The 12,107-nt window shown below is 32.1% G+C and overlaps 1 protein-coding gene across 1 annotated transcript in view; it reads left to right on the forward strand.

Annotated features, from left to right (window-relative positions):
- Positions 1-4,195, forward strand: part of LOC134705991 (zinc finger CCCH-type with G patch domain-containing protein-like) — a 32,325-nt gene extending 28,130 nt beyond the window's left edge. The window contains exons 11-13 of the mRNA XM_063564703.1: positions 1,839-1,963; positions 3,366-3,448; positions 4,000-4,195. Coding sequence (XP_063420773.1) covers positions 1,839-1,963; positions 3,366-3,448; positions 4,000-4,138 — 347 coding nt within the window. The 3' untranslated portion in view covers positions 4,139-4,195. The remainder of the gene's footprint in view (positions 1-1,838; positions 1,964-3,365; positions 3,449-3,999) is intronic.
- The last annotated feature ends 7,912 nt before the right edge of the window (positions 4,196-12,107 follow it).

Consider the following 12,107-nt stretch of genomic DNA (forward strand, 5'->3'; position numbering starts at 1 on the left):
ATTAGTATAAGTTTTACGGTAACTCATGACACCTCAAGCGTATACTCAATTAAGCATTACAGGTAAATGTTATGACTCTATTATAAGATAGTCAACATCCCTCACATTAATTGTGTTTATACTGAGCCACAACATCTTCAGGGTTTCAAGTTTTCCCGTGATTTAACTAAAAACAAAACGGGCAAAAAATACTTTTCTGATCATTTCCCAACGGGAATTTTTGCGAGTTTTGTTTTTTTTAAATATTTAATTGTATGACGAGCATTTTTATTTAACTTTGTTCTGATGGACAGAACATTGCGCACAGATTGAGCTATGCAAGCTTTAGATCCCTTAGTTCACTAAGAAATTTTGCTTTATATGGCAAATGTTTGTGTAAATTTTATTTCAGATAATAACCATCATATTTGTAATGTTTCGACATCTTCTTTTCTATCTATTTTTGCAAGTTTTATCTTTGAGTCTGTTGAACATAAAGCTAGTGTTGTTAACGATTATTTGAAAAAAATAAGACACAGTCAACAGCAAAGTTGTGTCTTGTGTCGCTTTCTCAAAGACAATGCAAATAAAAATAAGTACATTTTGATGATGCGCCTCTGATTGATGTTTATGACTTAAATACTAGTATAACATGTAACACTAGATAATTTCACAGCTGTTAAGTTGGATAATATATAAGTTTACCGAGAAGAATGTCCCTCATGCTCCAAAATACGAAACATAATTGAGATGTGGATAAAAATTCGGCAATAAACTGTTAATCAACTTTTAACAAGCATAAATACATTCTGATTGTTACCTTATTGGAAGAAATTATATAGATGTATTATAAAAGTTATAATCTGATATTGTAAAATATTCAAAGCTTGTTATGAAAATATCTTTTGGAAATCGATTTATTATTATACTGTGGTATTCCTTAACCGTTATTAATATAGTGTTTACAATGCAGTGTAATTATATATTTAGTAACATCTGCAAATTATTTATAGCGCTCAATTGAAGAGAAAACCTTGACCTCGTTCCCTTATACAGAAAATATTAGCTTTTATTACTCATATAAACTTTGTCAGATGTTTGCTTGTGTTCCTTCTTTTTATTGTTCTTACGTGTATGGTAGTTCTTAAATTCAAGTAAAGATTATTAACTAACAAACTGATTTTGTTTGTCTGTTGTTTTAGAAATGTTTATAACCCCTCACTGAGATGTTAAAGTAGTTACAGCCCCTCGTTGCAAAGTTGATACAGTAATGCAATTATTATCAATGTTGTTTTTTTTAAATATAAATTGTTTGTTCTAAATTTTAATTTCTTGATAAAAATTGTTTCATAAGAAAAAATGAAAAGAATAGTTTGTTTCCATGAAAATCTAGAAATTAAATTATACAACATTGTCAGATATTATTTTTTTTTATCTTTATGCTATTGAAACTTTATAAACATTATAATTTGTCTCGTTAATAAAAGATGAATAGTCGGTGTCTAATGTATACTTGGTAATCATGGTGTTGGTATTCTAAATATGTACTTTTGTCCATGTATCGAATTTTGATTAATGAATTTACAGGGGATGGTTGGTGGTTTCTGTAAAAATTAGCAATACAAGAAATCAAAACTAAATTAATCTTTCAGAATTAAAAGGTATGGAATAAACATATGAACATTTTTTTTACAATGGATCATAGAATGATCAAAATTACTTAATTCATGTAGCTACCTGCCAAAATGAAAATGTGTACACACTTATATCAGTTGCTGCAATTTTGACAAAATTTTGTAAAATATTGTATCAAGTATTGTTTTATTGTTACTAATTAACCCATATTTTCTTTATCTTAGGTGACATTAAGGAACTGATTCCTGACCATCATGTTCACATCAATCTTAAGAAACAGAGTCAGCCAACAAAAGAAATAACCGTGAATGACCTTTCAAAAAGAAGCGACCGAAATATAAATGTCCAGGTAAAGAAGGCTTGAAATAAATTTATTTACAAAATTTCTATGACTTTAATATGCATGCATTGTTTGATAAATCAATTATACATGATCAAGTTCTTTTGAATATCTGACATGTCTGATGCTTCTTGACAATCTCTGCACCTTCCTCACTGCCCTTGTACGACATGGGCGTTTAGGGCAGTAATCTCTGCAGCTAGTAGGATTTAAACTTCAGAATGTTATTATCATATTGTCTCGTTTTTTAATTTAATTAATTTGACTGGCATAATATATAGACAATAATAGTTCATTGACTTGACATATCATCGATATAAGGATGCATGTGGCTTAGGAACGGGGAAATAATGCGAGGCTCTGTAGAGCTTTTTCCCTGTTTCGGGCCGAATCGATGGGGAACGAATTTGTTTGAGAATGAACTAAAATATCAACTATAGGCATAAAACATAATGATTTATAGTTTGCAAACCAAAACTATTAAAAAGTTAAATATATGTTGTTTTTTTTCTTTCAAAAAATTGCATTAGGAAATAAGTTTTAGTCGTTGAATACATTGGATACAAGAACATGTTGAATAGGTATTATAAATAATTAATTATAATTTCGGCAATTTCTATCTAAGTATTTATAAGGTAAATTGATATCAGGTCCGTGACTGTATATGACATGGAAATATACGGTCAACGCATTTTGACTGCTCAAATAGAACGAGTGCAGTATAAATACATGTCTCTTATTTAACAATAATGGTATAAGTTTACCAATGCCATATGGTAAATGAGTCTAAAAAACATCTAACTATTATTTTCTCAAGTATTAGATATTTTCTGAACAAAACACGTGCCAATTATTATGCATGTACAGTTTTAACATTCATTTTAGTTGACCAAACAAAGCCATGCTAGCAGCAGCACACGATTCTGGTCTTAATATTTATAAGCTAGATACATTCCTAAGAAATTATTATAGATAATAGATTGATTTTTGTTTGTCTGATGATTAGTGGCAAATGTTTCTAGTATTTATAAAGACAAAAAAAATAAAACAATTCATGCAAAATGCAACTTTTGCAAGGTTAAGGTAAATCCTGACAAAAGGCTGAAAATTGTCACTGCCAATATAAAAAAAAAGAAAGAAGGAGTATGTTATGTATCATATATGTAAGCTGTATTGGTTTTGGAATAAGGTATCATTTTTGCTTTGCAACAAGCCATCTACAGAAGAATTCTTAAACATGCAGAGAGCATGGTAAAAATAATGGATACCAATATAATATAAATTAAAGGTAACATTTTTTACACTATATGTTCTTCCATATAAAGATTGTTAATGTCATGACTCATTCTGCTATATGTTGTATATATTAGGCTTATTTCTCTTCTTCCATATGTTAAAATTTGTATTGTAGATTTTCAAAACACATGAAGAAATGAAGAATGTGGAAAAAGAGATATCTAGATTAAAACAATCACTCTCAAGAAATGAAAATAAGTGAGTACATATAATTTGTAAGCACTAAATGATAATTCCAGTCAAACTTGTACATCCCCCCATTCTTTAATCTTTACCACAGGTATTCAGACAACTCAACACTTCTGTGTATATCCTTATTTATAAAATATATCAATCTTTTTGCAGCATATTAAAAATGCTGAATGAAATGTTACTATGTACCATCAGGGAAACTCTAACTAGAGATAATATTATGGAGTTACCAATTACTGGGACATTTATTAGATCCCAATAAAATCTTTGCAGCATAAAATTATCACCCGTCCATTGGTCCTTGCCTGGGTCCAAACATGGAAGGTATCTACATGATACATTGAATATTCCTTGCCTAATTGGATTGAGACTTAGCCATGTGGAGGCTATAGGGAAGGGGTCATTATTTCAAAGTTCAAGGTCAACTAGTTCTAAAAAACGATTTTTTTTTGTAGAGAAAAATAATTGCTGAAAGGTTAAACCTCGTTCAGAAAGGAGCTGGTTTTTGTTTTGTTTAGATACAGACATTACTAGTCTATGTTTCATTTTTGTTTCAGGGATAAAGGAGTAGCCAATGTGATAAAACAGAAAATATCTGCCAAAGAAGAATATTTACAGAAACTTAAACTTTCTGAACAGACAATGCAAAATCACCAGACCAAAAGATCTAACCACAAAAAATTAACGATTTTCTGAAAGTATGGAGATTGTGTATTTTTATTTTTATTATTTATTAAATGTGACCCATGCAAACTTTGTGTTTATGTAGTTGATTGGACATGAATAGAGATAAACTCACAAAACCTATGGCAAACTGGATTCCAAAATGTCTATCCAAATTACAATAAATTGCTTTGCTGAGCGCAGCTGAATACAACCGCAGATGTCCAACCCTGAAAAGTTGGGGATTAAGTGGACACAATATTCACACTTGATATAAGTCTGAATTTGAATTGTCACTAATTTTTGACACAGAAGAGGTTTCTGACACAGAATAACTGATGTCCAAGAACTTCAAATTGGTTAAATGATTTGCTTTTGTGCAATACCCTATGCTGTTGCGAATTACCTCAACCCCCTAGTGACTGCTAAAAATAAATTGACAGCTTATCACTTCAAGACAATCATCATTTCTTAATACATAACTTACAAACAGTGTATGGGATGTAATCAAACGGTGTTTTTTAAATTGATTTGGATAACCTCCCTTACACTGCTTTTAAATTGTCTCAATTGTCCTTTAACCAGAAAAAAAATTGTGTTTCCCCTTTTTTGCCCCTAATTACTAAATTGTTTGAGCCATAATCCCATAAAGTCAATCCTAACCATCCCTTTGTAGTTTGGAAACTTGTGGTATAATTTGAGAGATTCATACACTTCAACACGAGTTATTGTCTGGAAATTACCAAAATGCTTATTTTGGTCCCTTTTTTCCTAAACAGTTGGGACCATAACCCCCAAAATCAATTCCAACCTTCCTTTAATGGTTATAAACAATGTGTTGAAAATTTATTGATTTCAATTTACTTTTACTAAATTTTTTATACTGAAACTATCTGTCTTCAGGCAACGGTGACGCAATGACAACAGCGGACTGACATAATGTGATACCAATATACGACCCATTTTTTTTATTTTTTTGTGGTTGTATAGATAATTCAAAGCTTATTCTGACAAAATTGAAACAAGTGGACTGCTTATTACAAAATATTATTTTTTTGAACTGCCGTATTTGGCACAACTTTTTTGAATTTCGGATCCTCAATGCTCTTCAACTTTGTACTTGTTTGGCTTTATAACAATTTGATATGATCGTCACTGATGAGTCTTATGTAGACAAAACGAGCGTCTGGCGTACTAAATTATAATCCTGGAACCTTTGATAACTTTTTACACCACTGGGTCCATGTCACTGCTGGTGGACGTTTCGTCCCCGAGGGTATCACCAGCCCAGTAGTCAGCACTTCGGAGTTGACATGAATATCATTTATGTGGTCATATGCATTTTGATAAATTTCCTGTTTACAAAACTTTGAATTTTTTGAAAAAACTTGAGCCGTATTTTGCACAACTTTTTTTGGAATTTTGGATCCTCATGCTCTTCAACTGTGTACTTGTTTTGCTTTATAAATATTTTGAGATTAGCGTCTCTGATGAGTCTCATGTAGACGAAAAGCGCATCTGCTGTACTAAAATATAATCCGGGTATACCTTTGATAACTATTTACACCAAAAAGAGATTATATTTAACCTTTTTAATTATCGAATATAAAATATATGGAAGATGCTTTTTTCCAGAAATATACACTTGCACAACACAAATGGTAAGCCTTATATATTAAAAAGGAACGGAAATAGAGTAGTTAAAATTTATGAGTGGCAATTTGAAATGTTTTTCCTATCTGTGTATTGCTACCTTATGATTGTGCATAAGTTTCATAAAATTTGGTTGAGGTAAACTAAAGTTAGAGAACAGAAACGAAAATTTCAGCATTTTTTTTTCATTTGTAAAGGGCATAAAACGGTTAAAATGACACAACACAAATTCGCACTTGATCTGTGTTTTTAGGTTAAAAGCATTCATAACATTTAGTTTGGGCAAACTTATGTCAGAGAAAGGAAACGAAAAATTCAGCAATATTTCCATTTGTATTATCATTATGTAAGTTGCTACATCTAAAGTGTGTAGATAGTGTTGTTGCACTTTTACATTTTAGATTTCAATATTGCATGTATATTAGTAAGTAAGTAAATATAAACAAGAGTATATAGAAGAACCGTGAAAGATACTATTCTCGATCAAAACGTATATTTCGTTATTTAAATAATCAGTGCCAGAGGTCTAATATTCGCTACTGCATGATGAACACTTTACATATTATATGTATATGCACTTTTTTTACAATAGTAAATGATTTATATACAGATGCAGTTCTGATATAGATTTATATCTATTTATAAAACTAAAACTGTTTTATTGGTTACGCTTATCAGGGTTTTAATATTTGGTTTTAAATTTAAACCAAACTTCTGCCTTTAACCCCCTTGTTTTAATTACGGTTCATGTATAGTACTGCTAAGTTGTCTCATGCCAATACAATACCTTCATTTTACCCGGGCGCTTTTTAGTAGAACCCGAGTTTGTGGTAATAATTATTGTGTACAAGTCTGATAGCATTTTGTTGAGGACAACTGTTTCAGTGAAGACACCAAAATTCAAACTCGATCTGAATGATGTGGTAGTAAGCATTATGTATACAAGTTCCAATTAAACAAACTAGTACGAGAACGAAAACCAACTTTGATACATTCAGATTTACAAGGGTAATAAATGGGGAATGTGTTGGTTGATGTGACACAGATGAGGCCACTGCTTGCATATCATTTAAAGTTTTAAAGCAATATTACTAAAGAACGTTTAAAGTGACGCTACCAAAATGTGTACTTGATCTGAGTTTTTTGGTAATAACTATTGTGTACAAGTTTCATAACATTTTGTTGAGGTTAACTGTTTCAGTGAAGACACCAACATTCAAACTCGATCTGAATGATGAAACTAACTCAAGTTGTAATCAGGCATAACTATAGAACGGTATAGGTGACATAATAACAATTCAAACTTGAACTGAAATAAGCATTGTGATTGTGTAAACGTTTCATAACATTTGGTTGAGGCAAATTAAAGTTAGTAGAGAACAGAAACGAAACATTCAGCAATTTTTATGTTTATACTGAAGGGGCATTACCCAAGAACGGTAAAAGTGACACTGACCACACAATTCTAAACTTGATCTGTATGATGTGGCAATAAGCAGTGTGTATAATGCCGTGTTCACACCAAACGCCGTGTAGAGTAAACATGTTTACAATTAGTTTAGTGTAGTGTACACTGGTTTCACATTACATTTGTTCACATATATACACCTTGTTTAGCTACCTGTACATAAGATTTGTTCTCACTTGTAAACTATATGTCATTGAAATGTTCATTACGTAGAACTGAATTCAAAATTTTTGGAAAAATTTTCTAGCGGTAAGGGAACAACCATTTGACTTCAAAAGGGGGGTCAGGATGGGAATGGAAATATTCCGATCCCCAATTTGATACAAAAAAAAATATGGTCATACAGATGATAAACAAAAATATTCTGAATCAAGAGTTTTCGCATACATTATAGTGTTAAATATTGACAAAAAAGTATTTGATCACCAGCATCGAAAAAAAAGGAATAAAAACGTACGCGCGAAAAAAATCTGACTCAGATAAAAAAAAAAAAAAAAAGTATAGTTAAGTGGTTGCTACTTTATGAAAGCTATTTTTATAATTTACAGTAGTTTGAATATACTAGAGATGTCTCGATAACGCATTAGAAAACGTTAGCTGCAACAGCGTGCCGAAAAAAAGGATTGAGATATTAGGGATCACTACATTTTTATCTTTTCTGTTCGTTACAAATAGTATTTCTTCTCCAAGGAGTATTTGGTAAAGGAATAGGGTAACGGTTTTTTTAATGTATTTTACGTGTTATTTAACGGATCTGAGATTCTAGACAAATATATCATTTACCTCACACCTTTTTTAGTCATGCATTTATGCGTGAATCGTTTTTTGAGTAAAGACCAGTGTCGAATATTTCTGTGTACGTCAAGTCGATTCGGGAAGACCTTTTCAAATGAATTAGGCAGCAACTATTTACTTCATTTTTTGTGGAGGGGGAGGGGGCGTGAGCTATTGATTTTTTTCAGGATAAATTTTGGTGACAAGTCGAAATCAATTTTAGCATTATATATAGTGGCAGCTGAGGGTGAAACAACCAAAAAAAAATTCAGGGCCAAAAACTGGAAACATTTTCAACTATAATACCCCCACCCCGAAAATCAATTGGTTGCTGCCTTATGGGTTCGGCAATGATGCTGCATTGAGCCTTGATTAGGGGTTAATAAAGTACGTTAGTTTTTTTTAACCAAAAAAAATCTGTAAAATTTAGACAACTAATAATTATCAAAAATATCAATTTTACTCAAAAATAGTTTCCTCCTTAAATATAAATGTTCCGGACCATATGAGTATTTGGACCATACGCGTATGGTCATGACCATATAGGTATATTCTCATATGGTCCGACCATACGCGTATGGTCGGGGTAATTAACACTCTGTTACAGTTTACTTTTAATACCTTTAAACTCGTCATATAATATGACCGTCCATTAAAAAGACGCTATCATATAAGTAGTTTTATTAATTTATATTATAATAAAAAGATTAGCTAATTTTATAAATAAAAATTAAAAGTTTCACATAGTTAATTTTACTTACTTGTCAAAACACTAATAAACACATTTTATACTGATAGTCATTACCGATTTGTTATTACGAGTGAATGGTGACTTCAAAAAATCAATTCCAAAAATGTCTTAAATTAATGAACTGTTACACAAGAAGTCTCTAGAAAGTAACATAGTTTATATAGTTTGTCTTGTGAATAGGGTGTTTTGCAATCATGTTACGATATTTGAAAACACCGTAGAAATATGAAAGGATCGTGCACAACCATATATAGCATCAAAATTTATTTTTTACGAAGAATTTGGATTATAAAAATAATATATGTCATGTAACCATCATTTTTTTTAGATAAAGTTTTTCTACTATTGAAACTTTTACAATGTAATTTAAAAAAAAATCCTATATGGTCCAAATACTTATATGGTCCGGCCCGTTAATAACCAAACGAGTATTATACTCATATGGTCCGACCATACGCGTACGGTCGCAAATGTAAAAGTCTCATAACATTCGGTTGAGGCTAACTTAAGAGAACAAAAACGAAAATATCAGCAAATTTTTTTATCACTAACAAACATTCAAACTTTATCTGTAATATGCTCTGTGTATGAATTTCATGACATTTGGGTAAGGCAAATTAAAGCTAGAGAACAGAAACGAAAAATCTGCAATTTTTCCATACAAGAGGCACTATAGAACTATTATAGTGAAGCCACCAAAATTCAAACTCGATGTTTTGTGGTAATAAGCATCATGTATAATTTTCATACCATTTGGTTGAGGCATATTAAAGTTGGAGAACAGACACCAACTTTGGGACATGCAGGTAAGGGTAAAACTTTATGTCCCTCTGCTATGGCGGGGGCGTAATAATTTATTACTAATAAATGGGGAACTTCCTCAACCCACAAAATGTAGTCAATGTTAAGGTAAAGATCAGATGAAGCCTTGCAGTCATTCCATACATCAAATACTGTAAATTCAGAAATTATTGGGGGCATTTATTATTGATTTTGTCATTTTAGACTTATATGCGATTTTGAGAAAAATCATGTTTAATTCATATGAAGCATTTCACAATGCGAGTTTAAATTATCGCAGTTACAACTTGGTCGCATTTTTCGCAATAATTTCTGAATTACCAGTATATGGAATCAAAGAAATAGAAAACTGCAATGTTTAAATGAACCATGCAAATGCAGTCAAGGTCAAATGAACATTGGCATATCTTAATTTTAAAGAGCAAAGGGTAACAGGTACTAAACACCTCGTTATATTAATCAATTATGAGACAAGAGTGCACACACTGAAATGTCTCACCTTCTTTACTTATCATTGATATCTAAATATAAAGCTTATTACAACTGTCACATAAACTCAAAATTAACCAAGTAAACAAACATTGATCAATGAACCATGAAAATGAGGTCAAGGTCAGATGAACCATGCCAGGCAGACATGTACAGCTAACAATTCTTCAATACAACAAATATAGTTGACTTATTGCTTATAAATTAATAAAAACAGACCAATACACAAACACTTAGCAATGGACTGTGAAAATGAGGTCAAGGTCAAATAAAACCTGTGTAACAGACATATAGATCATAAAATATTTCCATACACCAAATATAGTTGACCTAATGCATAAAGTATTAGAAAAATAGACCAAAACTCAAAAACTTTACTTTGACTACTGAACCATGAAAATGAGGTCAAGGTCAGATGACACCTGTCAGCTAGACATGTACACCTTACAATCATTCCATACACCAAATATAGTAGACCTATTGCATATAGTACAAGAAAAACAGACCAAAACACAAAAACTTAACTATATAAACCACTGAAACATGAAATGAGGTCCAGGTTAGACGACACCTGCCAGTTGGCCATGTTCACCTTAGTCCTTCCATACACCGAATATACTAGACCTATTGCTTATAGTATCTGAGATATGGACTTGACCACCAAAACTTAACCTTGTTCACTGATCCATGAAATGAGGTCGAGGTCAAGTGAAAACTGTCTGACGGGCATGAGGACCTTGCAAGGTACGCACATACCAAATATGGTTATCCAATTACTTATAATAAGAGCATTTAACATTACAAAAAATCTTTTTTTTCAAGTAGTCACTGAACCATGAAAATGGGGTCAAGGATATGGGACATGTGACTGATGGAAAGTTCGTAACATGAGGCATCTATATACAAAGTATGAAGTATCCAGGTCTTCCACCTTCTAAAATATAAAGCGTTTAAGAAGTGAGCTAACACCGCCGCCACATCACTATCCCTATGTCAAGCTTTCTGCAACAAAAGTTGCAGGCTCAACAAAGATCACAATACAAATAAGTTTTAAAGGCATTTAGCTAAACCATGAGATTAAGGTTAAGGAAAAGTTTAACAGGCATAGAGTTGAGCTTTCCAATTGATATTTTATTGTGTTATTTTATGTTGTGATGTTATACTATAGTTACAGAAAAAGGGACAAGGTTTGGTACCATTAAAGCGTTTAATCCTGCTGCACATATTTGCACCTGTCCCAAGTCAGTAATCTGATGTATAGAAGTTGTTGTTGGTTTATGTAATTTATATGTGTTTCTGGTTTATCATGTTTTATATAGATTAGACCGTCGGTTTTTCACTAGTTTATATTTAGGGGCCCTTTATAGCTTATTGTTCTGTGTGAGCCAAGGCTCTGTGTTGAAGGCTGTACATTGACCTATAATGGATTTCTTTTATTAATTTTTATTTGGATGGAGAGTTGATCTCGTTGGCACTCACACCACATCTTCCTATATCTATTTATAACACCGTTGTTGCTGGGCAAAAATTTTCAAGTCAAAATAAGCTCTTCCTTTCATCATAGGTGACCACGTGTCAATGTAAGGTTGCAAGCTCTCATTAAATGTTGGATTTTATCATATTTTACAGAAACCAAAATGAAGAACAGGTTAAATTGACTTTATACCAAGCTCGACTTTGTGGCAGTAGCAATAGACCACTTTCGAGTTCATCCGTCACCAGAAAAAACTCGTCAATTATACGCCCCTTTATCACCATCATTTGTGCGTTTAGGGGCGTCGTCACTTCCCTTCAATGTTGAGCGAGTGGTTGGAAAACTATAATTCTATATTGTACGAATTATTCGGCAAATTGAATTCTCAAAATTGACAATCAACACTGCTGTCATTAGGGAATTGTCAGTAAATACCTACAGAGCAACCATTATTTCTTGTTTATCCTGCACAAAGACGATCACTAAGACGCTTGTTGAACGTAAATAGTGCAGGGATACAGGCGACCCCCTCTATCTGGTAAATGACGTCATAAAGGCGTGCATAATTGACGAGTTTTTGCCGGTGACGGAT

The sequence above is a fragment of the Mytilus trossulus genome, chromosome 2 (assembly GCF_036588685.1).
Source record: "Mytilus trossulus isolate FHL-02 chromosome 2, PNRI_Mtr1.1.1.hap1, whole genome shotgun sequence".
Classification (NCBI taxonomy): Eukaryota; Metazoa; Mollusca; class Bivalvia; order Mytilida; family Mytilidae; genus Mytilus; species Mytilus trossulus.